Below are 23219 nucleotides of genomic sequence, written 5' to 3' on the forward strand. Positions count from 1 at the left end.
CGACTCACCAAAAGTGGCAATTTCATATGGTTTGACATAATGCAATTGTAACTGTCACATGGACAAGATGATCAGTGCATTATCCATTCGTTTCCCATTTATTAGTGCCTACTGTGTGCTGAGCACTGTGTAACAGGCTTGGAACACAGTGGGGAATGTGACAAATGTAGCCATGGCCCTCATAAGGCTGGAGTCAAGCAAGCTGTTTATTAAAGAGCTGCTTGGTAAGCATTTATGAGAGAAGGTGGATGTTGGAATAATCACATGCCTCTCTCGCGAATCCATCTCACCATAAGCATGGTTTCATGCAACCCCTTATATCCATCCCCCCATAGAATAACCCATCACAGGAATGGCAGTGTTCCAATTCCAATGCCTGAAGCCATGAACAGTGCTCAGAGGCAGGCAGTTAAGGTTGAACTTTGGGATTCTTTGTTTGGTATGCTTCCATGGGTCAAGGAGACCAGCTCTGCTTCTGGTGGATAATGTCTTTCTTTGGATATGTCAGGATATTCAGACACAATCCAGTCTGTCTGGGAGCCATTCCGATTTCTTTAGGTAGTATAGCATTTTCACGCTCTGACTCACTGATTGATTTTATATTTTCGTTCTCAGTGAAAAGAAACTCCCCGTTTATTTATAAAATGGTGGTGATAATAATAGTACCTTTCTCGTGGGCTTTATCAGATGTCTCTTACAAGATGCCTCAGATCCTCCCCGCTGCATCTATATTCAGGCTCCTGGCATTTGTTCAGTCCTTGCCTCCACCTTGGGCACTGAATCTAGTGGGCTGGGTGCTTCCTATGTCTTTTCCCTGACTCTCAGTGCCCTGGGATTGCTCCTCAGAGTAAAGCTTTTGCACTTAAGTCTTGCCACAGGTTCAGTATTTTAGGAAACCTGGGCTATGACATAGACCCATTTTGAGGATTAAATGAGATCGTTGCATATCAGATGCTTACTCCTGTGCCTATTATACATGCACCAAGGGTTCAATAAATGTTAGCCCCTCTTCTGGGAGACATCATAACGTTAGGATTTGTGTTATGGGCTCTAAAGTCAAACTTACTTTTGTGTGACTTAAAGCAAGTTCTTAATCCTCTGTGTCTCCATGCCCCCTTTCAATAAATGGAAAGAGTCATAATATGTAACTAATAAGGTCGCCAAAAAGATCAGATTATGTCAGACTACATAAATAAGTGTACTGAAAAGTGTGGGTACACTGTGGATGCTCAATAAATCTTAACTATTATTGTGTTTTATATAATTACTTGTGTATATTTCTTATGTGCCCCCCCAACCCCCCCGCCACACACACACACACACACACACACCCCGCAAGACAGTACACTTCTTGAGTCTTGGTCATTTCCTAGGCATGTTATTTGTTTGTTTGTTTGTTTGTTTATTTATTTATTTATTTATTTATTGAGGCAGAGTTTCTTGTTGCCCAGACTGGAGTGCAATGGCGTGATCTCAGCTCACTGCAACCTCCGCCTCCCGGGTTCAAACGATTCTCCTGCCTTAGCCGCCCGAGTAGCTGGAACTACAGGCATGCGCCACCATACCTGGCTAATTTTGTGTTTTTAGTAGAGATGGGGTTAGTCGGACTGGTCTCAAACTCCCAACCTCAGGTGATCCGCCCACCTCGACCTCCCAAAGTGCTGGGGTTACAGGTGTGAGCCACTGCCCAAGGCCAGCATGTTTGTTCGTTTTAAAAGAGTTGGGCTTTCACATGGTAGCTAAATCTTTCTTAAATGAACTAACAAGGAAAACTCAGTTCACTCGGGATTGACTTTGTAAGTACATTGGTTTCTCTCATGCTAATCCATTTAAGAAGGTCGCTGAGGCAACATATTTGAAAAAAAGCCTCTCATTTCTGCATGAGAATTCGAAAGTGGATGGCTTTTGGGCTTTTTACCTCTGTTGATGAGACAGGTTCAGAAAAAAAGGAAACAGATCCCTTTAAGACCTAGGGTTGGGCAGATGATGGGGAAGAAGCCCTACATCTTCCTCATTCTGCATTTTAAAATCTCTATCTCCATGAATTTAAAATTAATATGTTTGCTGCTTTGGCTGCAAAATTCTGTTTTAAATTTATAGGCCTTGTCTTCGCAGTTTTCCCCTGTGGGCTTAACAAGGGAAAGGTCAGGGCAGTGCTAAGCTGGCAGCTAATGGTTTCTGCGTTAGTCGGTGGACATGTAAAGAGTATCAGGAGGATTGCTTCAGGCTGAGAATTCTGAGCACTGTGTCTATGGGGTTGCTGATCACTTTGTGTTTTATTTTAAAAGCCTGAGAAAACAACAGCAGCAAAATAACCTGACCAAGTTGACAGATGTGTAGGAGCAACCCCTGAAGCCGTGTATGCTACAGATATGTCCCTTGAGCTCTCAGAAATGACTTAAAGTGGGCACTGTCCATTCATTGAAGTCCTAGGTGCGCTGGTAGCTTTGCAGGCAAATAAACCGAGTTTGAGATGAGGCCTGCAGTTGAGCTGGCCCCTAGGAGTATTCAGATTTGGGGAGACTGCAGCTTTGGCAGCTGACTAGCTACCACCCTTTTCCTCTTTCCCTTTGTCTCTAGTGTTAAGTTACTTCTTTCCCTGGGCCTTTGTCTCTTCAAAGTTGATGGCAGGTGTGAATTCAGAGAGGATGTCATCATTATTACTATAACTTCTGGAAGAAGGTGGTGAGCACGTGATTGGCATATGTGTTCCTAAATTCACTTGTGAGGTCCTTTCCAGGACCAGTGGCCAAGGTGCTCTATAGAGTCACACCATCTGGGGGAAAATCCTGGGTTTGTTTTGGGCAAGATACTTAACCTGCGTATCTCAGTTTCCCTCCCTGTAAAATGGCGTTCTTATAAAGATGAAACCCAGTGATATATATGAAGGACGTGGAACATATCCTGGCACATAGTAAATATTCAAAAAATGTTATTCTTATGGTATCAGCGTTCTTACGGTTAGTTCTTCTATGGTACATTCAACACAAAGGTTAAGTTATGACTATCACAGGGTAACCCCTCCACCCTCAATTTTTCCAGCTGATGCCATAATCTCCAAAGCCCCCACTACACACACACACACAAGTGTGTGTGCACACGTAGTACCATGCTCACCACCTTCTTCCAGAAGTTAGAGTAATGATGATGACATCCTCTCTGAATTCACACCCACCATCAACTTTGCAGGGACAAAGGCCAGGGAAAGAAGCAACTTAACACTGGAGACAAAGGGAACCTTTCCTTATTCTAGAACTGCCCAAACTTTATGCATACACCACCTCCACAATTTTTCTAAATCCGTGGATCATGTGTGCTATTATTTAATATTTTTCTTCTTTTTTTTTTTTGTGACAGAGTCTTGCTCTGTCACCCAGGCTGGAGTGTAGTGGCGCAATCTCAGCTCACTGCAACCTCTGCCTCCCGGGTTCAAGTGATTCTTCTGCCTCAGCCTCCAGAGTAGCCGAGACCACAGGCATGCACTACCATGCCCGGCTAATTTTTGTATTTTTAGTAGAGTCAAGGTTTCACCATGCTGGTTAGGCTGGTCTTGAACTCCTGGACTCAAGTGATCCACCCACCTCAGCCTCCCAAAATGCTGGGATTACAGTCATGAGCCACCACGCCTGGCCTAATATATTTCTTTAAATCAGTATACTTTTCATTTTAATGAAGTTATTTGTAACTTTAATATTACCTTTGCTTGCTGTAGCTGCTCATATATGTGTATATATTTAATCTGTGCTAATATATATTTTAATTTGTAAATGTTTGTAATTTGTAAAAGCAGCATCTTCTATGATCTGCTCTCCCTGTGGTTTGTGTCCACACTTGGAATCACCTCTCCATCCGTTCACTCTGTCGGTCGGGAAGAGTGGGTGTCAGGATGCGGGTTCTCTCCTCAATGCCTCTGCATCTGCCGAGTCTTGTCTTTAATGCTTCATTACTATCTATACCTCGTGAATTCTTTCTGCCCATCAGGGTACTGCTTAAATGTCACTTCTTCTACGAGGCCTTCCTCTGCTCTTCCAGACAGCTAGTTGCTCCATCCTGTGGTCTCCTGGCATTTTTTTGTATCAAGCAATGGCTGGTCATCTGCTTCTTGGTCTCCTCTACAGACCATGAACTCTTCAAAGACAGGGAATATATCTTAATTATCTTTGTACCCTCTTTGACCAGCAAGATGCCTGGTACACAGTAGGTGCCCAATAATTGTTGAACAAATAAATCTGCATTGATGAGAAATGAGATTCCTTCAGTGTTGAGGGGTGACATGGTAGTAGCACATTCTTTATGCAGGTGAGGATGGGAGAATTGTCCTGAAAACAAGACTCTGAAGTTACCTCTTTCCCTCATTCCCTCCCCACTGCCTACTTCTACTTCCTCCCAGGTTATGAGCAGCCGTTTTCTACCCTATGACAACATCATCACAGACGCCGTGCTCAGCCTTGATGAGGACACCGTGCTTTCAACAACAGAGGTAAGAACCCATGCCTAAGGAGCGGCAGGTGGGCTGTTCAGACGGTCACCTCATGTTGCACAATACTAGTGCTTCTCTTAGCCGTGCCTTGGCAGAACTAGAAAACATTTTTCAAAACTTTCTACAGCGGTGGTTTTAATCAGCCCGATTCCTGTTAGCACCTTGCCGCCACCTGGCACTCTGAGGAGGGCATCTCCCCTTCATTGTCTCTGCTAATTGGATCCTCATTTGCATAACTGGGCCTCACCTCTCCTTCCAGGCCTGCCCTCCTTTTTTGTTTTTAAACAGCACAGTTGTGGGCAGGCGTGCAGAACCAAGGGGAAGGGGGAGGGTGCCTGTTCTGCATTATGTTGAAACCATGCTGTCCAGAGGCGACAATCCCATTCCTCTCCACGTGTCCTATTGTCTCAATTGGGAGACTCTATTTGGGGCTCTAAAGGCAGCTTTTCTGTCTTGGTTTAAAGAGCTCATTTTCTTTCACCTACACAAGAGCAAACGGTTTCACTTTAAGGCTGTGATGGAGATTCCTATTTCAGATGTTCAGGTATTTGTGCCAAAAATAAGATTGCCTAAAGAATGCATGCGGAGAAGAGAGAGAGGAGGAAAGATAGATATGGTAGAAAACCAATTTTTACAACTCGAATGAGTATTGATCTCTGAAACCTTCCTTTAAACTATGCAGGGGACAAAAGACAGCTATATAAAAATGGAGTATATGAGAAATACATTATTAATGGCAACTACTAAAAAGCATGGAGACGCAACTACTTATGCCTTTCCCCTCCCTTTCTTTTTTCCTTTTTGTTCACAATCATTTTCCTTTTAATGTAAACATCAGTGTAACCTGCACTTTCCTGAACACCAGTCTAGTTCTAATGGCCTGCTGCCCACAGAGCCAGGACTCAGTGTTGGCCTAGGCAGGTGGACTCAGTGTTTCCTTCTTGAAATTCCACAGATGAGGCCGGGTGCAGTGGCTCACGCCTGTAATCCCAGCACTTTGGGAGGCTGAGGCGGGTGGATCACAAGGTCAGGAGTTCGAGACCAGCCTGGCCAATATGGTGAAACCCCGTCTCTATTAAAAATACAAAAATTAGCCAGACGTGGTCCAGACACCTGTAGTCCCACCAACTCAGGAAGCTGAGGCAGGAGAATCGCTTGAACCCAAGAGGCAGAGCTTGCAGTGAGCCGAGATCGCACCATTGCACTCCATCCAGCCTGGGCAACAGAGCGAGACTTCGTCTCAAACAAACAAACAAAAAAAGAAATTCCACAGATGCTTTCGAGGTGCCATTAGATGGCGTTGCATAGATGTCATGTCAAAGGGCAACCTAAATAATCCCAGGACAAAATGTCCTGGGCCTCACCTTGTTAAAATGCTTTCTATGCAGCCAAAGCTCTATAAGTACTTGTTGAATGAGTGGTTGGGCAGGGTGGGGGATGCATGCTTTGGGGATTCGAGGTGGGCACACCGCCAACTGTGTCATGTGTAGGTTGGCAGGAGGAAGGGATGTTGATAAGCTTAACATTCAAAGGGAAAGATAGCTATGGAATACAGGGTACAGGTCTCTCCGGCTTGCATTTTTCTGCCACTTTCTGCAAGGGAAACTGGAACACATTCATTCAACAAGTATTTATTGAGAGATTTCTTTATCCTGGTCTCCATGCCAGGTACTTCAGTTACACAGTTCCAGGCTATATGCATCTGAATCCTGGCAACAAACTGAATTCAAATCAGATGATTCAAATGAAGGAACTTTGGATTCCTTAGGGAGATGTAGATGGGGTTAAAAGATCCCATAAGAGAGAATGAGGCACCTGGTAAGTAATGACAGCAGGAAGCACCTCTTCCCTTTGGCCTGAAGGAGTGAGAGAAGCAATTCCTTCTTTCAAAGGCCCTGGGAGATGGCACTAGGAAGGAGAGTCTGCTCTACAAGTGCTATGATCATGGAAGGACATGGCTACTGCCAGAACTCTAATGGCAAAGGAGAGAGGGAGCAGTGAAGAGATACACTGACCTCTCTCTCTGTCCTGTCTCGATTTTCCTGCTGGTGACTCCCATTGACCTAACCCAACCAGGTGATGCAGTCATTAGGGGTCCGTTATCCGAGGGCACAGGGCAAGACAAGAAGAGTGGACAGTGGATTTTGGAGGGCAAACACTGGCAAAGCAGCACACCGCCATGGGGCAACAAATGGTCAAGACAACTATAGCATGTACCTTAATCATCCTATGACCTGAAGTATTGATCCATCTTCTATCTTCCCCTGGGCACAAGGCAATTAGTCTCACTCTAGGATTTGTTTTTCCCTATCCCATGGTGAAATAACTTTCAACTGCTGTGATGCATCCTCATGCTGGTGAATTTCTTTTCAAAGAATAGCAATTCCAACCACTCAGTGCATGCTGGGAGGAACATGTGTTGTATGTGAAGTAATTAGAAGTCAACGTGGGTTGAAAATGATATGTAAATCTAAGAGGCTGGCAGTCTGGTTTGCTTTCGCCTGCTGATCAGTGGAGTGGTTCTGTTGCCTAAAATGGTCCTGGGCAAGGATTTCTCTTTTCTCTTTTTTTAGGTGAATAGATGTTGGTTCACTTTTTTTTCCTCTCTAAGGATCTCAGATTGTTTAAATGTCTCTCTGCAGCATTGAGGATAGATTTTTAAGCAGCATCCTATAAAGGGCATTATAGTTGGTTTATAGTTATTTACATTTATCTGGATTGCTGCAAACGCTGCTCAAAAGAAAACAGATGTTGGTTTTTCAGAGAAAGGGCCTTAAACTGACCTTTGCCTTCTTTGATGTGTTAATAATCTGCGTGAAAGCAGCGCTATCACAAGAATCATAGTTTTATCTGAATTTACTTTTGAGTTCCTTTGAAATGACTTGAAACAGCTTTAAGATAGTGAGAAATTCATGTGATGAGAACACCCCATTGGGTTCTGTAGTAGTTGCTGGTGCATGTGTTTCCTTTTCAAAGAATAATAGAAGACCCCAAAGAGTGCTGTCAGGCAGGCTGATCCTTTGACAACAGGCAACATAATATACTATCCCATCAGTTGGCGCCATTAGTATTGACCACTAGTGAAAAGGTACAGGTTATCACAACCCAATTTCAATTTTCTGGCAGATGTTCCCCATCCTCTGCTATCTTTTAACTTTGAGATAACATGCTCCCTACCAAACTTTCTTAATGTCGGTTCCACCACCCTGTTTTTTCCCCCACTCTGGATTTTTTCCCCACCCCCCCAACTCTGGATTTTTTTTTTTTTTTAGATGGAATCTCGCTCTGCCGCCCAGGATAAGAGGGCAGTGGCACCATCTCAGCTCACCGCAACCTCCACCTCCTGGTTTCACATAATTCTTGTGCCTCAGCCTCCCCATTAGCTGGAATTACAGGCGTGCAACACCACACCCAGCCAATTTCTATATTTTTAGTAGAGACAGGGTTTCACCATGTTGGCCAAGCTCGTCTCAAACTCCTGACCTCAAATGATCCGCCCACCTCAGCCTCCCAAAGTGCTGGGATTATAGCCATGAGCTACCATGCCTGGCCCCCTCTGGATGTTATAGTTTTGGGGAACAGGCCATATTTTTAAGTCTTCCTTATCTAAAGATAAGGCAGTGTATTAGGATTTTTCAGGCAAACAGAATCAATAGAATATATATATTATATATATATACACACATATATACACATACACACATGCACATACATACATACATACTCTGACAGAGAGATTTATTATGAGGAATTGGCTCACACAATCCTGGGGGCCGGGAAATCTCACGATCTGCCATCTGCAGGCTGGAGACCCAGGAAAGCTACTGGTGTAATTCTAGACAGAATCCTACAGCCTGAGAACCAGGGAGCCAATGATGTAAATCCCGGGCCAAGGGCGACGGAAGTTAGATGTCCCCGCTCGTCGGGCAGGCAAAAAGAAAAGGGGGGTGAATTCCTCCTTCCTTCACCTTTGTTTTGTATTCACGCTCTGAGATGACTGGGTATTGACCATCTGCATTGGTGAGGACAGTGTGCTTTACTGAACCCACAGATTCCAATGTTAATCTCATCCAGAAACACCCTCACAGACACACCCAGAAATCATCTTTCATCTGGGCACCTCACGGTATAGTCACATTGTATAATTAACCATCACAGGTCCTGCTTTTGAACCTCTGAGAGGGTAGGACCTAGACTTAGCAGCATCACTCACTCCCCTAGCTACCATCACAGTGCCAGGACTCAAAATATTTGCAGAACAGATGAAATTTCCATTTGTATTGCTTATCAAGAAGAGATAGGGCAAAGATTATGAGGTGAATCATAACCTGTATAAGAGACAAATTGCTATCCTGGCTAACACGGTTAAACCCCATCTCTACTAAAAAAAAAAATACAAAAAACTAGCCAGGCGAGGTGGCGGGCGCCTGTAGTCCCAGCTACTCGGGAGGCTGAGGCAGGAGAATGGCGTAAACCTGGGAGGCAGAGCTTGCAGTGAGCTGAGATCCGGCCACTGCACTCCAGCCTGGGCGACAGAGCCAGACTCCGTCTCAAAAAAAAAAAAAAAGAGACAAGTTGCTTTTAACACTAGAGTAACAGAGCCAAAAGAGAAGTTATGATATAGTACATGGCACATTTGAAACCAGACTGCCTGAGTTTGAATCTTGGCTCTGCCACTTATTAGTGCAGCAAATTACTTGAACTTATAATATCTTAGTTTCCCTTTCTGTAAACTGAAGAATGTAAAAGCCCCAGGGGTATTGTGAGGATGAAATGAGTTAAAATGGATAAGCACCTATAGCTGCGCCTGTTGTATTATAAGCTTTTCACAATTATGAGCATTATATGATGGTTTGCTGTCACTATTTTTGTTATTTTTATTTTCTGTTTATTATTTTGACTTAGCATTCATCAAATGAGCATAGAAATCAGAAGTGAGTTTATGCATTTGAAAACAGAGCATTTGCTAACTGTAAGTGCTGGTTTATAGCAGGTTCAGAAGTACCTGCTTTGGGCTACTATAAGCACTGGAAAGACATTTAGCTGCATTTCCTTTAAAATAATCCTGTGGCTTCAGTTGGCCTTGTCCCCACTTATTCTTAGTGATTTTCGCTGTGGATGCTTTCTTCTCGTTTCTCTTAAACTGTGCATCTTCAAACCTAAGAGGCCTGAATTATGTTTTCTTTGTGATATCTGCTCTGTATTCCTGTTAGAACTTGTTGTGTTTTCAAATGTCATTTCTCTTACTCTTAAGAGGTGCTTTTATTTTAGGCACTTTGGCTTTGATATATGCTGGGTGTGATATATGTTGTATATTCATTCTTTGGATATACATGGGAAGTGTCTCATTTATACAACAGATGTGTTTGTGTCTCATGTGAATCAGGTCACATGCACCTTTGAGGGAGGGGGAAAAGAAGCAACTGCTTTTTCGACTTATGTTTTAGCTTGAACAGACTGGATTTTTAAAGGGCATATCAGCAAATGTTTTTTCTTCTTTTCATTTCCACACTAATCTGAAGTTTCTTTAACAGAAAACATTAAAATGTGCATAATTATGGGGCAAAATGTCAAGCAGTCAGTTTAATTTGGTGATGAATACATAGAATTAATGTTTCGCCACAGTCCCAGGATTTTGCATTATGAATTAGTGGGGGGAAGGTCATGTTTTGTTGACATTTGTTAACGCTGTTGATTGCTTGTTTGGCTTGTGTTCTGCCTGCAGGTGGATTTTGCCTTCACAGTGTGGCAGAGCTTCCCCGAGAGGATTGTGGGGTACCCCGCACGTAGCCACTTCTGGGATAACTCTAAGGAGCGGTGGGGATACACGTCAAAGTGGACGAACGACTACTCCATGGTGTTGACAGGAGCTGCTATTTACCACAAGTGAGGAATCTGGACATGTCTCTTACAGACTTTACGTAGCTTTTTATGTTGGCTGCCGCATAAACAGGAACCAAGGCCAAATCTTGTTAACAACATCAGGGAAAATTAGTCTGTATCCCCACTTAAGTTTTGCTAATGTGTCAAATGTGTGTTTTTGAAACCGAAACCTCTTGGCATATTTCATTTCCAGAAATTATGGTAGAGTCACATTTTCAGTTGGTCTGAAGTGTGAAAATACACTCAGGGCATATTAGGTAGCTGAATATTTAGAATAACAACAACAAAAGGAAATACCTAAGTCAGCACCCAAGGGCACTGTTCTAGGTGCTTGGGATTCATCATTGAGTAAAGTAGAAAAAATTCCTTGACAATGCAGGTCTTACATTCTAACAAAGGAAGACAGTCTACATAATAATTCCATAGTTTATTAAGGAAAGAAGTGATATAACAAAAGACAAAGTATAGAAAAGGATCAGGAGTTCTGAAGGTGGAGATGGGGCAGGTTGGGGGTGTCCAGGGTGATTCTAATTGAGCAGGTGAGATTTGAGCAGACTTGAAGGACAGGAAGTTAGTCAAGAGGATATGTGCAGGAAGAGTGTTCTGCCAGGAGAACAGTGAGAATAAATGCCCTGAGGCAGAATACTGGAGAACCATCAAGGAGACCACTGTGACTGGGTGAAATGGGTGACAGGAAGTCAGAAAAGTCAGGGGGCATGGATGCATGACCTTGATGTCCTTGATCATGAGGACTTGACTTTTTCTCTAAGTGATATGGGAGGAGGGCAGGGTTTGAACAGGGTTCGACATGTACAGCATGTCACTGTACTCTGAATGCTATAGGCAGTTTTAACACAGTAATAAATCCGGCAGGACCTTGATGTCCATCATGAGGACTTGACTTTTTCTCTAAGTGACAGGGGAGGAGGACAGGGTTTGAACAGGGAGGAGAAATCCACCTTTTCTTTTATGCATCCACTGTGGATGCTATGTTGATAAGAGGCTATAAGACCTAGAGTTGAAGCAGGAAGCCCTATTAGGAGGTGATTGATTGACATTATCTAGGCAAGAGATGATGAGATCCTGGGACCAGGAAGTGAATGGTGGCTGTGGTAAGTAGTGATCAGATTGTTTTGAAGATGATTTAGCATGATGTCTAGACAGTCTGGATGTACAGTTGATGACTCCAAGTCTTTTGACCTGAAGCACTGGAAGATTCGATGAGGAAAGCTACAGATGGAACAAATATCAGAGAAAATATAGGAGTTCAGTCTTGGATATGTTAAGACATCCAAAAGGATATATGGAAAAAGCTCACGGGTAGAGATACAAATTTGGCAGTTGTTTGCATATATTTGATCTTTAAAGCCAGGGGACTGGAGTAAGATTACCAAAGTAGCGAGTGTAGATAGATAACATTCCCCACTCAACCAGTACCAAAAGCCCCGCTCTTCTGTCATAGTAAAGGTGAACACACCAATCTTGCCTTAGTCTTCTTTAGTAAAGAATAGGGAATTTTGCTATCTCAGGGATAGCTTGGAAATGCTCAAGGCATAAACATTTAGGCTGACTGATTCTTGGTCTCGAGATTTCACTTCTTGAAAGTTCATTGTTCCTATTGCTTCTGCCACCACCACTCAAAGAATCTGATTCACCCAAATGATTTTTCCTATAAATATATGCTATATGTATATAAATACATTTTAAAAACAGTAGGATGAGAAATAATTCAAATTAATTATGGGTTTTCTATTACGATTGACCACCCCATTAATTCAGATTTTGCTCTAACAGGATTGAAATATGTATGGTTTAAGGGCACAAATATAGAACAGTCTATTGTTGGACTCAGAGTCAAGGGATAATATTGAATACAGTTCTGATTAAGCCAATGATTAAAATTGTTAAGCAGCTTTATAATATATAGATCATGTGTAAATAACTTCTCTTGCCATCTAAGTATTTAGTTTTTCTTTCTAACTCACCAGTCTGATATTAGAGTTAGACTGGGCAAGCAATGTCTGTATGTCTGTATCTCGGTGCCTTGTTTCCTCATCTGTAAAATGGGAGTAATAATAGAGCCTGCCTTGTGGCCTCCTTCTGAAGGCTAGATGAAGCATTTCTTGTAAAACCCTTTAGAACACTATCTGGTATATAACAAGTACTGTAGAAGTGATAGTTATCGTCATCATCATTATCATTGTCATCACCATTCATGTCATGTTTAGGGATTCAAAGAATGGGTATGTGTTTTCTGTCTCAGAAGTCCACTTGTCATCATGTGATAATGGTCCCCTGTGAAACCCATCTTTGATTTTTACAGATATTATCACTACCTGTACTCTCATTACCTGCCAGCCAGCCTGAAGAACATGGTGGACCAATTGGCCAATTGTGAGGACATTCTCATGAACTTCCTGGTGTCTGCTGTGACAAAATTGCCTCCAATCAAAGTGACCCAGAAGAAGCAGTATAAGGAGACAATGATGGGACAGGTAAGTGAGTGTAGAAGAGCCCTCTTCCCTTGCTTCACTCACTGGTGGTTCAGCCCCAGGTAATGAGGACTCATGCACCTCTAGATGTTCCACCCAGGAGCATATAATGAGGAGAAACCAGAAATGAACCACATCTGGAAGCTAGGAAAGAGTATATGATCGGTGCAGGGATAATTAGGAAGACACAGGTTAAGAGTATCTTTATGCCAAGAATATAAAGCTGTCCTATAATCTTTAAGGTGACATGAGAAAGATATGTCTCTAGAGTTTGTCTTAGTCCATTTGGGCTACTATGACAAAAATACCATTGACTGGGTGGCTTAAATAACAGACATTTATTTTTCATAGTTCTAGAGGCTGGAAAGTCCCAGATCAAGGCACCAGCAGATTTCATGTCTGGCAAGAGACCGTTTCCTGATTCATAGACAGCCCTCTGCTCATTGTGTCTTCACATGGTAGAAACAAGGGCAAGAGAGTTCTCTGGAGTCCCTTTTATAAGAGCACTGCTCCCATTTGTGAGGACTCCACCCTCATGACCTAATCATCCCACAGAGGCGTCACCTGCAAATATCACATTGAGAATTAAGCTTCAACATATAAATTTTAGGGGGCACAAACATTCGGCCCTCCGCAGAATTAAAGCCCTACAAATAACTTATGAAAGTTGATTGTAGGTACCTTATTTAATGTCTAGCAAACAATACTCTCTTTAACACAGTTTTCTGGTGCTTGCAGTTGAGTTGAATTGTGTCTTGGTGACATAGCAGGAGTCACAATATTCAATTTTCAGTTCTAGAATCAGCGTTTATAAGCTGTAGACAAGTCAGTTTCCTTCTGAAACTCAGTTGACTCATCTTTAACATGGAAATGGTGAACTCTACCTCACACAGTTGAAATAATATGTGAAATAAAAGTGAAGTAAAATATTGTGTTGAGTTATAAAATTGTAGTATTAAAGATATTTTCAAGGAAATAGAATCCAACATTTTCTTTTTACAAATAAGAAAACTAAGAAAACTAGTATCTAGTGAATTTAAGCATATTGCCACAAGTTGTCACTGGGAATTGAATCCCAGGGTCTGTGGATTCCACTGCTTGTCCTTGTACACCCCGGTGTCTTGGTATCAGGTCCATCTGGATATGCTGAATTTCATCTATCTTTATTCATCTTGAGCAGAGCCCCTACTATATGTAAGAAATAAAAAACCTTGGCCAGGCACAGTGGCTCATACCTATAATCCCAGCACTTTGGGAGGCCGAGGCAGGCGGATCACCTGAGGCCAAGAGTTTGAGACCAGCCTTGCCAACGTGTCGAAACCCTGTCTCTACTAAAAATACAAAAAATTAGCCGGGCATGGTGGTGCATGCTTGTAATCCCAGCTTACTCGGGTGGCTGAGGCACGAGAATCGCTTGAACCCGGGAGGCAGAGGTTGCAGTGAGTTGAGATCATGCCACTGCACTCCAGCCTGGGTGACAGAACAAGGCTCTGTCTCAAAAAAAAAAAAAAAGAAAAGAAAAAGAAAAAACAGATAAAAAACCTTAAGAAACAGCATTAAGATTCACCCATGTTAAATCATAGAGTATCCAACAGGATTGAGGTTAATCTGAATGAACATATTTTAACCTGGTTATATTAGTTCAATTTTGAGGGGATTTGCATATGCCTTGGAAAACATATACGAATGTTAAAGAGAGTATTGTTTGCAGGCATTGGAAAACATATACAAATATAGCTTTTGCAAAGGAAATCTTAGCTAGGCCTCAGTTAAGCTGACAGTTTTTCATTCACTAAATTTAGTAAGCAAAAATTTAAAGTTTATAAATAATTTAAAGCTTATAAAAAGTTATTTAGTACTTAGGATGTTATCAGATACTGTTCTAGGTATTGGTTATGACGAAAGAACTGTCCTTAGCAAGAGTCTGGTGGAAAATTCTGTTTCCTTCTAATTATGGAAAGAACAGATAAGAGGATTTGTAAGAATGTTTAAGACTGAGAGACTATTCGAATTCAGGCAAGATGTGTCGTCTATTATGTGCCCAAACATTTTTATTTACATTTTTATTTATCTCTTAAGAATGAGGATACATTCTGAGGAATGCATCATTTGGCGATCTTGTCACCCTCCGAACATTATCAAGCGTACTTACACAGCCCTACATGGGACAGCCTACTCCACACCTGCGCCATATGGTATAGGGCTACTGCACACCTGCGCCATATGGTGTAGGGCTACTCCACACCTGTGCTATATGATGTAGGGCTACTGCACACCTGCGCCATATGGTATAGGGCTACTGCACACCTGCGCCATATGGTATAGGGCTACTCCACACCTGCGCCATATGGTGTAGGGCTACTCCACACCTGTGCTATATGGTGTAGGGCTACTGCACACCTGCGCCATATGGTATAGGGCTACTGCACACCTGCGCCATATGGTGTAGGGCTACTCCACACCTGCGCCATATGGTGTAGGGCTACTCCACGTCTGCGCTATATGGTGTAGCCTATTGCTCCTAGGCTACAACATGTATAGCATGTCACTGTACTGAATACTGTAGGCAGCTGTAACACAGTGATCAATATTTTGTATGTAAATATTTCTAAATACAGAATAGGTACAATAAAAATAGGGTATTACAGTTATATGGGACCAGAGTCATCTATGTGGTCCAACATTGATTGAAATGTCATTATGTGGTGCATGACTGTATATTATCTTATTTAAAGACATGACATTTTAAAAATAATTTTTACTCAGAGTTCTTCAGAACACTCAGTAAGTAGGCAACTCTAGTCATACAAGGCTTCTTATGGGGTGGATTTGTGCTGTTTTCATAGATTATTCTAATTCTACCAAACAGTATTTCTAGTAATTTCTTACATCTTTACAGAAAAATCTAAATTTAACCTTAGGTCTAACTAGGTGTATTCAGGTACTATATTTGCCCCCCTTCTTTCCATCATACACAGTAATTTATTTAATGTTTGTATGACCGGTAAAGTAAATGGATATCATCCTCTAAGATTAGGCTTTTATTACATAAGAAAAACATCTTTTCTAATAGATGTTGGTTGACTCAGAATAAATGTTAACATCTAGAAGCAAAATGATAACCTGAATGATTCAATGAAACTTTAAAAAAATTTTTTTTTTAATAAGAATGAGCATAAACTCTAGAAAGTATTTCTAGTTGCATATATGAGTATTTTTGCCTGAGTACGGCACCCTTTGGGAATGAGTGGGCCAATCAAAAATGACCCACAGGCCGGGCACAGTGGCTCATGCCTATAATCCCAGCATTTTGGGAGGCCAAGGCAGGCGGATTGCTTGAGCTCAGGAGTTCAGGACCAGCCTGGGCAAAATGGCAAAACCACATCTCTACTAAAAATACAAAAATTAGCCGTGCGTGGTGGTGTGCACCTGTAATCCCAGCTACTTGGGAGGCTGAGGCACAAGAATCACTTGAACCCGGGTGGTGGAGGTTGCAGTGAGCTGAGATCACGCCACTGCACTCCAGCCTGGGTGACAGAGTGAGATTCTGCCTTTTAAAAAAAAAAAAGGCCCACAAACTCATATCCATTTAGGGTCAACACAAGTGACGTTTAGGACTGTCTACTCTGATATGAACTCAACCAGTCAGCTCCATTTGATATCTTTCTCTGATTTATCGAGTTCTCCTCATATAAAGGCTGAAGAATGACGCTTGAGTTCTGCCCCTCTCTAGCCTTGAACAAATAACTCTAACTTTCTTGAACTTGCTTCCTCAGCCATAAAATGGGGATATTATTACCTGGGTAGATACTTCACCAGATTGTTGTGAAATTCAAATGAACTCCATGAAAACACTTTACAAATAGTGTTTTGTTTGTTATTCTGCTGTTCAGAGAAAACTTGACATTTGTGTTTATCTTCAGTGTTATTTGTGAGCATGTTGACACTGGGATTTTAAAGTGACTCTTACTGATTCTCACACTAAAATGTATCTTCCCATGAAAGTGTTTTTCTAACAATGTGAGCACAACAAACACATTGAACACACATGCATACATATACATCATTAAAGAGTTGCCTATTGACATAAATGGGCTTGTGGGTTTTTTCCCCATAATTGGGCAGCCCATCTTTTCCATATTCATAAAAACAAGGATTTAAAGACAATGTGCTTAGTCATTCTATTTAAATTTAAATTTCAGCACTCCAGTCATTTAAGGCATTCTTTTTAAATCAATGCCAATCATTTGCATGATCTAAAAATATTTAACCAACTTTAGGGGCAACACAGAGAGCTAAAAAGATGGTAGCCATCTTTTCTGTTCGTCGAAAGTTAATCTTTTTTCTATTCTGGGTGAGCAGTGATTCTTTGGAGGGCTGATTGCCCTTTAAAAAGTAACCTCTGGGGGTTTTAGTTGAATAGGAAAGCCAACAATTCTTGGGTTAAGAGAAGAACAGAATTTTGAGATTTTAGTATAAAGTTAGTTTTACAGCAACATGCCCTATTTACCACTGAATCTCCCCTTCTCATCCTCATGGAGTCACGTCAATGGGAAGGCTACAGAAGAGAAAATGGAATTTTAGATGCTGCATAACACTAGCCTTGACTGACATGTAAAAGGTGCTATTTTGTTCTTCAACTATATACGTGAACTTTTAACAAAGGATTTAGTAGGACCCTTATAAATGTAAAGAGATAGTAGAAGGGAGGAAGTGATGGATAGAGAGAAAGATAGACTTCTCAAGGTAGACTTCTCAAAGTTGGTTGGTATTTCTAAATCAACTACGTAAACAGGAAGGATTTGGAAAACTATCTTTGAAAGCATAAATACATCGTTAATCTTAGTACCTGATCCCAAGAGCAAAGAGAAGTTTTAAATTGAGTCATTGTAGTACTTGAGCTTCAGTTGCTAAGTCATGGTCTGACCAGAGGATTAGTCAATAAATTTTAGAGAGTTAAAGTCAACATGAATCTTTGTTACTGTGTTTTTAACGCTGAGGAACGTAGCATACCTTGGGAAAAACCAGCATCAGCGATTGCATTTTCAGCAGGTGCATAGATGGTGAGACTTGGTGGCCGGGGCAGACCTCGAGCTCTGCTGCTCGCTCATTTGCCTGACTTCATTTTCTGCAGTGTTTCCATCTCACTTTGCATCTCTCTCATCATCATCCTTGTTTCTCTCCTTCTCCCTAGACTTCTCGGGCTTCCCGTTGGGCTGACCCTGACCACTTTGCCCAGCGACAGAGCTGCATGAATACGTTTGCCAGCTGGTTTGGCTACATGCCGCTGATCCACTCTCAGATGAGGCTCGACCCCGTCCTCTTTAAAGACCAGGTCTCTATTTTGAGGAAGAAATACCGAGACATTGAGCGACTTTGAGGAATCCGGCCAAGTGGGGGAGGGGAAGCGAGAAGGGACGGGGGTCAAGCTGCTTTCTCTTCCCAGTGCAGATCCACTCATCAGCAGAGCCAGATTGTGCCAACTATCCAAAAACTTAGATGAGCCGAATGACAAAAAAAAAAAAAAAAAGGCCAATGAGAACTCGACTCCTGGCTCCTGGGACTGCACCGGACTGCTCCAAACTCACCTCACTGGCTTCTGTGTCCCAAGACTAGGTTGTGTACAGTTTAATTATGGAACATTAAATAATTATTTTTGAAATGATTGCTATGCAGGTTTAAACTTTTTTAATGATCAAAACTATTAAAAACCAGAGTTCTTTGTTTAATCAAAATTGTGTTGGTTGTGAATATTTCAAAGCTGCTATTCCTTTTCCCACAGACATCATTGTCATGGCCATGTAGGGTGTCCTGCAGTTTCAAAAGTTCAGACTTCATGGAAAACACAATAAGTCACTCTACCCATTATCAAGAAATAGCTGAGCATAAGTTGTAACGTCATTATTCAACTTTGCCAGTGCAAATTGTTTTCCACTTCGAATCTTCAAATCCACTTGAACTTTTATCTCTAAAATGTCGCTGCATGAAAGAAAGTATGACGACTTCCAGGTAGGCAGTTCTAACTGAAAACTCTATGTTTGAGATAGATACATATGATAATCATTTTTCATTGGGGGGTGGGGGGAAATTAGTATTAGTCCCAAGAAAATACTAGTATAATTAAGAAGTGTTCAGTTTGCACAAAGAATCATCTGGATAACCCACCAGCATGTTAGTGAGATGGAAATACAGACCCACAACAGTAACCCAATACTTGCAGGGGTGTGGGCACGGTTATAGATTCAACCATTGACCTAAGTCTGTGTAGCACTGGGAAAAGGCTTTGGTTTAGAAGCCAAGGAAGAATGAATATATTGGGGAGAACAGATTATTTACAAGATGAACTCTTTAATGTTTGTGAAAATCTCAAGTTTCAGAGTTTCTCTATCGAGAAAGAAACAGGGGTAATAAGGTGGAAATGCACACCAATGAACAAGAGGATTGCTGCAGAGTAACTGAGGAGGTGTCTAGCCATTGGGACCCTGATGCCATTTTCAGTCAAACATTGTTTTGAGCAAGAATCTGGCAAACAAAATAACAACAAATGTGAATACAGTTTCTTGTACTTTTAATTTTTAAATCTGTGGAGAAGTTTAGTTATGCTTCTTGCTGAAAAGAACATTTCTGTCCCTGAAAATGCTATCTTGGGCTTATAATTATTGTTAAATTCCAAGTATAAACTGAAAAAAAAAATCCCTAACTCTATTATGAAAAATGGAGACTTCTGATATTAAATGCTTTCTTCTACTTGGAAGAGGCCAGAGAAAACAGGGAAGAGAAAGATATTATTGAGTTTTACCACTTGTTATGCAGAATAAACAATAAGCACTTGAGAGTCCCTCCCGCAAACTCTCATACATTTCATATTTCTTTACCATTTATTTTCAGTTTTGTTTTAGAAGAAAAGTTCATCAGATAATTTTGTTCTGATAGCTTCAAGTGGCCATCTTAGGTCAGTGGAAACCATAAGTCCAGTGGACTTTACCTCATCCTTTCTTTGTAAACATCTGGGAGAGGAAGAGGAACTTGCAATGATAGCTTGGGGATGATGCTGTAAACAGGAATGAAAGTGTTTGCGGAAGTCCAGAGAGGTGACTCAACAGGCTACCTAGCTGCAGAACAAGGAGTAGGGCCCACATATCCAGATGGTGTTTTGAGACGTGCATAGACAGTGAAGTTCAATTGAAGAGAGGCTTTTCTCTGCAGCCTCATGACTCAGAACAGCTCCCTAAATACCTCTCTCATCTAATTGGACCCATCCGTAGTCCATTCTCAAACATGTGACATTTTCCCTTAAGTAGATGTGATTATCTTTTATGCATTTGTTGAAAAATAATTATTAAGTCCATGGTACTTGCACTTGTGTCTTTCTATAAAACGTTTGGTCTTACAGGTTTTGTGTCATTTAAGCTGCACTTCTCAGTAAGTTAAAAGATTAGCAGTTAATCTTTATTCATTTGGCCTTTGCGAATGTGTATTTAAATTAGTTTTTTCAGGATTGGCAAATTATTCTTGTGTCTTTCTCCTTTACAAAAAAATAAATGCAATATTTTGTTCAGTGACCCCAAAACTAACTTGAAACTTAGGTGGTCATGTTGACTTGCAAAGCAATGTCCCTAATTGTACCAGTCAGTCACACAAGTGGATTCAAGGACCTGCTTTGCCAGACTGACCTGTCACCAAGCTCACAGGACACATGTCTTCCACAAACAACGTGTGTCATGTGAAGAATAATGGTAATTATAAATAAGAACAGGATATGACACACCTTTCGTCCACTTTAAGTCTCCACAGTTTCATTTTATGTCATTCTCTGAGCAAATCTCTTTGGGATGTGAGCTAGCGTGTTCTTCTCCCATTTGGAATATAAGACTGGGAATAGAACAATGCTTAACAAATCAGTGAAGCTCAACAGTAATATGTAATTTTAATTCAGTTAGGAAAGAGTTGTACTGCATTGCAGCAAGTTGACAAATCATAGCCATCTCTGTAGGGTGTCAGGAGTTATCTCCTGGTCAACTTTAATGATAACTAGGGGTCCCGAAGTGGGCTAACATGTGCTGCATTGGAGAGAAGCCAAGGTCCAAGCAAGAGTTCAGTGCCAACCACATAATGAATTGCTTACAGAAATTCTAGAGGACTCAGCCACTTATGGATTTCCACACAGCATCTTTTCCCAGCTCCACATTAAGACACAGGATCTTAAAAGTCATTTTTGTAAAGCTGGCTATGTATTTATTTATTTATATGAAAGGGTTATAAATATCAAAGCTTACCAACACATTAATACGGATCACCTTTGTTCAAGCTAGCAAAGTGGCTCAAACTTGAGACTGTAGAGAAAAATCCATGAAATGATCACGATAGTCATACCACAAAAGATAGCATAGCTAGTTGGGCCTACCTGGTCGTATCAACACATTTTCAGATAGATGCTTCAGAAAAAAGGGAAAGCTTGTTACTGGAATCTTATGTGCATTACACTTTAATTTCTTCTTGTTACCAATGGTGCTCAAAGAAGGATCAATCCGGTTGCATCCTTCAATTTCCCTTTTAGAATGACTTTTGATTTTCATTACAGTAGGCTATGTTAGCCTTTATTTTGGTGGTTCTCAAATACCTGGTGACTTGAAAGAATATTATGCTGGTGGCCTTTCATAAAGGTTACTGAACTTTAATCAGGGGTGAGATGAATGAATGTGAATAGGCCTATATACTATTTTTTTTTTAATTAAAAAAAAAACAGGGCACTTGATTTAAGAACAAACCTGTTTAGAGGGCAGGATCAGGGAAAAGACAGCCTTACTAGGTTGGAATCTGAATGAGATTCTTGCTGGACAAGGCTGAATTGTGGATGCAAAAGCCAAGCAAACTTCCCAGACCTGGAAGTGTCTTGTGTTCCCTTGGGTCTCTGAGAGCTCCAGTATTTAAAAGTAGCAGTTATTGCCATGAACTCTCAAATAAAAATGCTCCTGCCTTTTAATTGTGAATATAATCAACATGCAGCCAGTACATCAGGACCCCAGTTGCTGAATTCATTTACCTAGTTCCCATTTACAGCAACTACGGACAAGAACCTTTCAGATGGTTTTGTCATTCTTGGCCAGATTTAACCAAGAAATTTCTTTGACCACCAGCCTCATTTTCTCAGGCATGCTTACAGGGACAAAGTTGTTTTGAGTTAAGTTCTCAGCAAATAAGCATTAATATCATACTGTGTTAAACTTGTCTCACTTGGTATTAGAACTTCAGCATAAAGAGATTAGTTTATTCTTTGACACCAAGTCTGTTTTTTTTTTTTTTTTTTGCTTTGAGACAGAGCCTTGCCCTGTCACCCAGGCTGGAGTGCAGTAGTGCAATCTTAGCTTACTGCAACCTCCACCTCCTGGGTTCAAGCAATTCTCCTGCCTCAGCCTGCCTAGTAGTTGGGATTACCGGCGTGCACCACCATACTGGGCAAATTTTTGTATATTTAGCAGAGACAGGGTTTCGCTATGTTGGCCAGGCTGGTCTCGAACTCCAGGCCTCAGGTGACCCACCTGCCTCTGCCTCCCAAAGTGCTGAGATTACAAGTGTAAGCCACCATGCTTGGCCCCACGTCTTTTTTTTTTTTTTTTTTTAAAGCTTGGGGGATTAAGTACCCTAAGATAGTGGTCTCTCCCATCAGTTCAATAATGCTGTACAGAACCTCTGGATAAAAAAGCTGTTATTTACACCATAATTGTAATGATGGACGTGACTCCTCAAAACCACCTCTCCCCTTTTTGCCCTTTCCAAAAATCAAAGGCTTTTGTCTCCATGAGTTTTACCTAGTAGGGATTGTAGTTGTCACTGGTCTAGAGTTCCAATACATTTTATATCAGGAACCTCAATGAGCTACCCAGAATTGGACCTTACATGGCCCAGTAACTAGGAGAAGAAGGCAACTCTTGAGAAAGCTGAGCCCTCAGGATAGCACAGTCTCACCCTTGTTTAAAATCAAGTCAGGCTAGCCTTTCAGTCACTCTGGTTTTGTAATGATTTGCCTTTTAGGCCTCAGGCCATTTGATTTCTGCAATAGTTTTCTGTTCTTCTCCTACAGGAATACATCCCCGTCCTTTCGGTTGTAACTATTACTAAAACTAGGGCCATGCAAATGACCTGGTTACCATGTAATGAACCTTGTGTACTTATTTTGAGAGAACAATATGTATAGGATATGTTGAGGGGCAGAAAGAAAGACATCAAAAACTGGAACTATTTTAGGTGGCAAATTGTAACGCAAAAAACAAAAGTATACCTTATTTTGTATACGATGTACATTTGGGACAGAGTTTTCTAATATGTTGCCAATGTTTTTGTAGTGTCACCACAGGTCTTTTCTG

At 41.3% G+C, this 23219-nt stretch overlaps 1 protein-coding gene across 1 annotated transcript in view; it reads left to right on the top strand.

Moving 5' to 3' along the window:
- LOC105529083 (exostosin-1) overlaps window positions 1–18590 on the top strand; it is an 80227-nt gene extending 61637 nt beyond the window's left edge. Inside the window, exons 8-11 of the mRNA XM_011966132.1 lie at window positions 4391–4480; window positions 10206–10366; window positions 12687–12858; window positions 18050–18590. Of these exons, the coding sequence (XP_011821522.1) occupies window positions 4391–4480; window positions 10206–10366; window positions 12687–12858; window positions 18050–18235 (609 nt within the window). The 3' untranslated portion in view covers window positions 18236–18590. The remainder of the gene's footprint in view (window positions 1–4390; window positions 4481–10205; window positions 10367–12686; window positions 12859–18049) is intronic.
- Window positions 18591–23219: the final 4629 nt, after the last annotated feature.

This window comes from Mandrillus leucophaeus, unplaced genomic scaffold (assembly GCF_000951045.1).
Source record: "Mandrillus leucophaeus isolate KB7577 unplaced genomic scaffold, Mleu.le_1.0 Scaffold749, whole genome shotgun sequence".
Lineage (NCBI taxonomy): Eukaryota > Metazoa > Chordata > Mammalia > Primates > Cercopithecidae > Mandrillus > Mandrillus leucophaeus.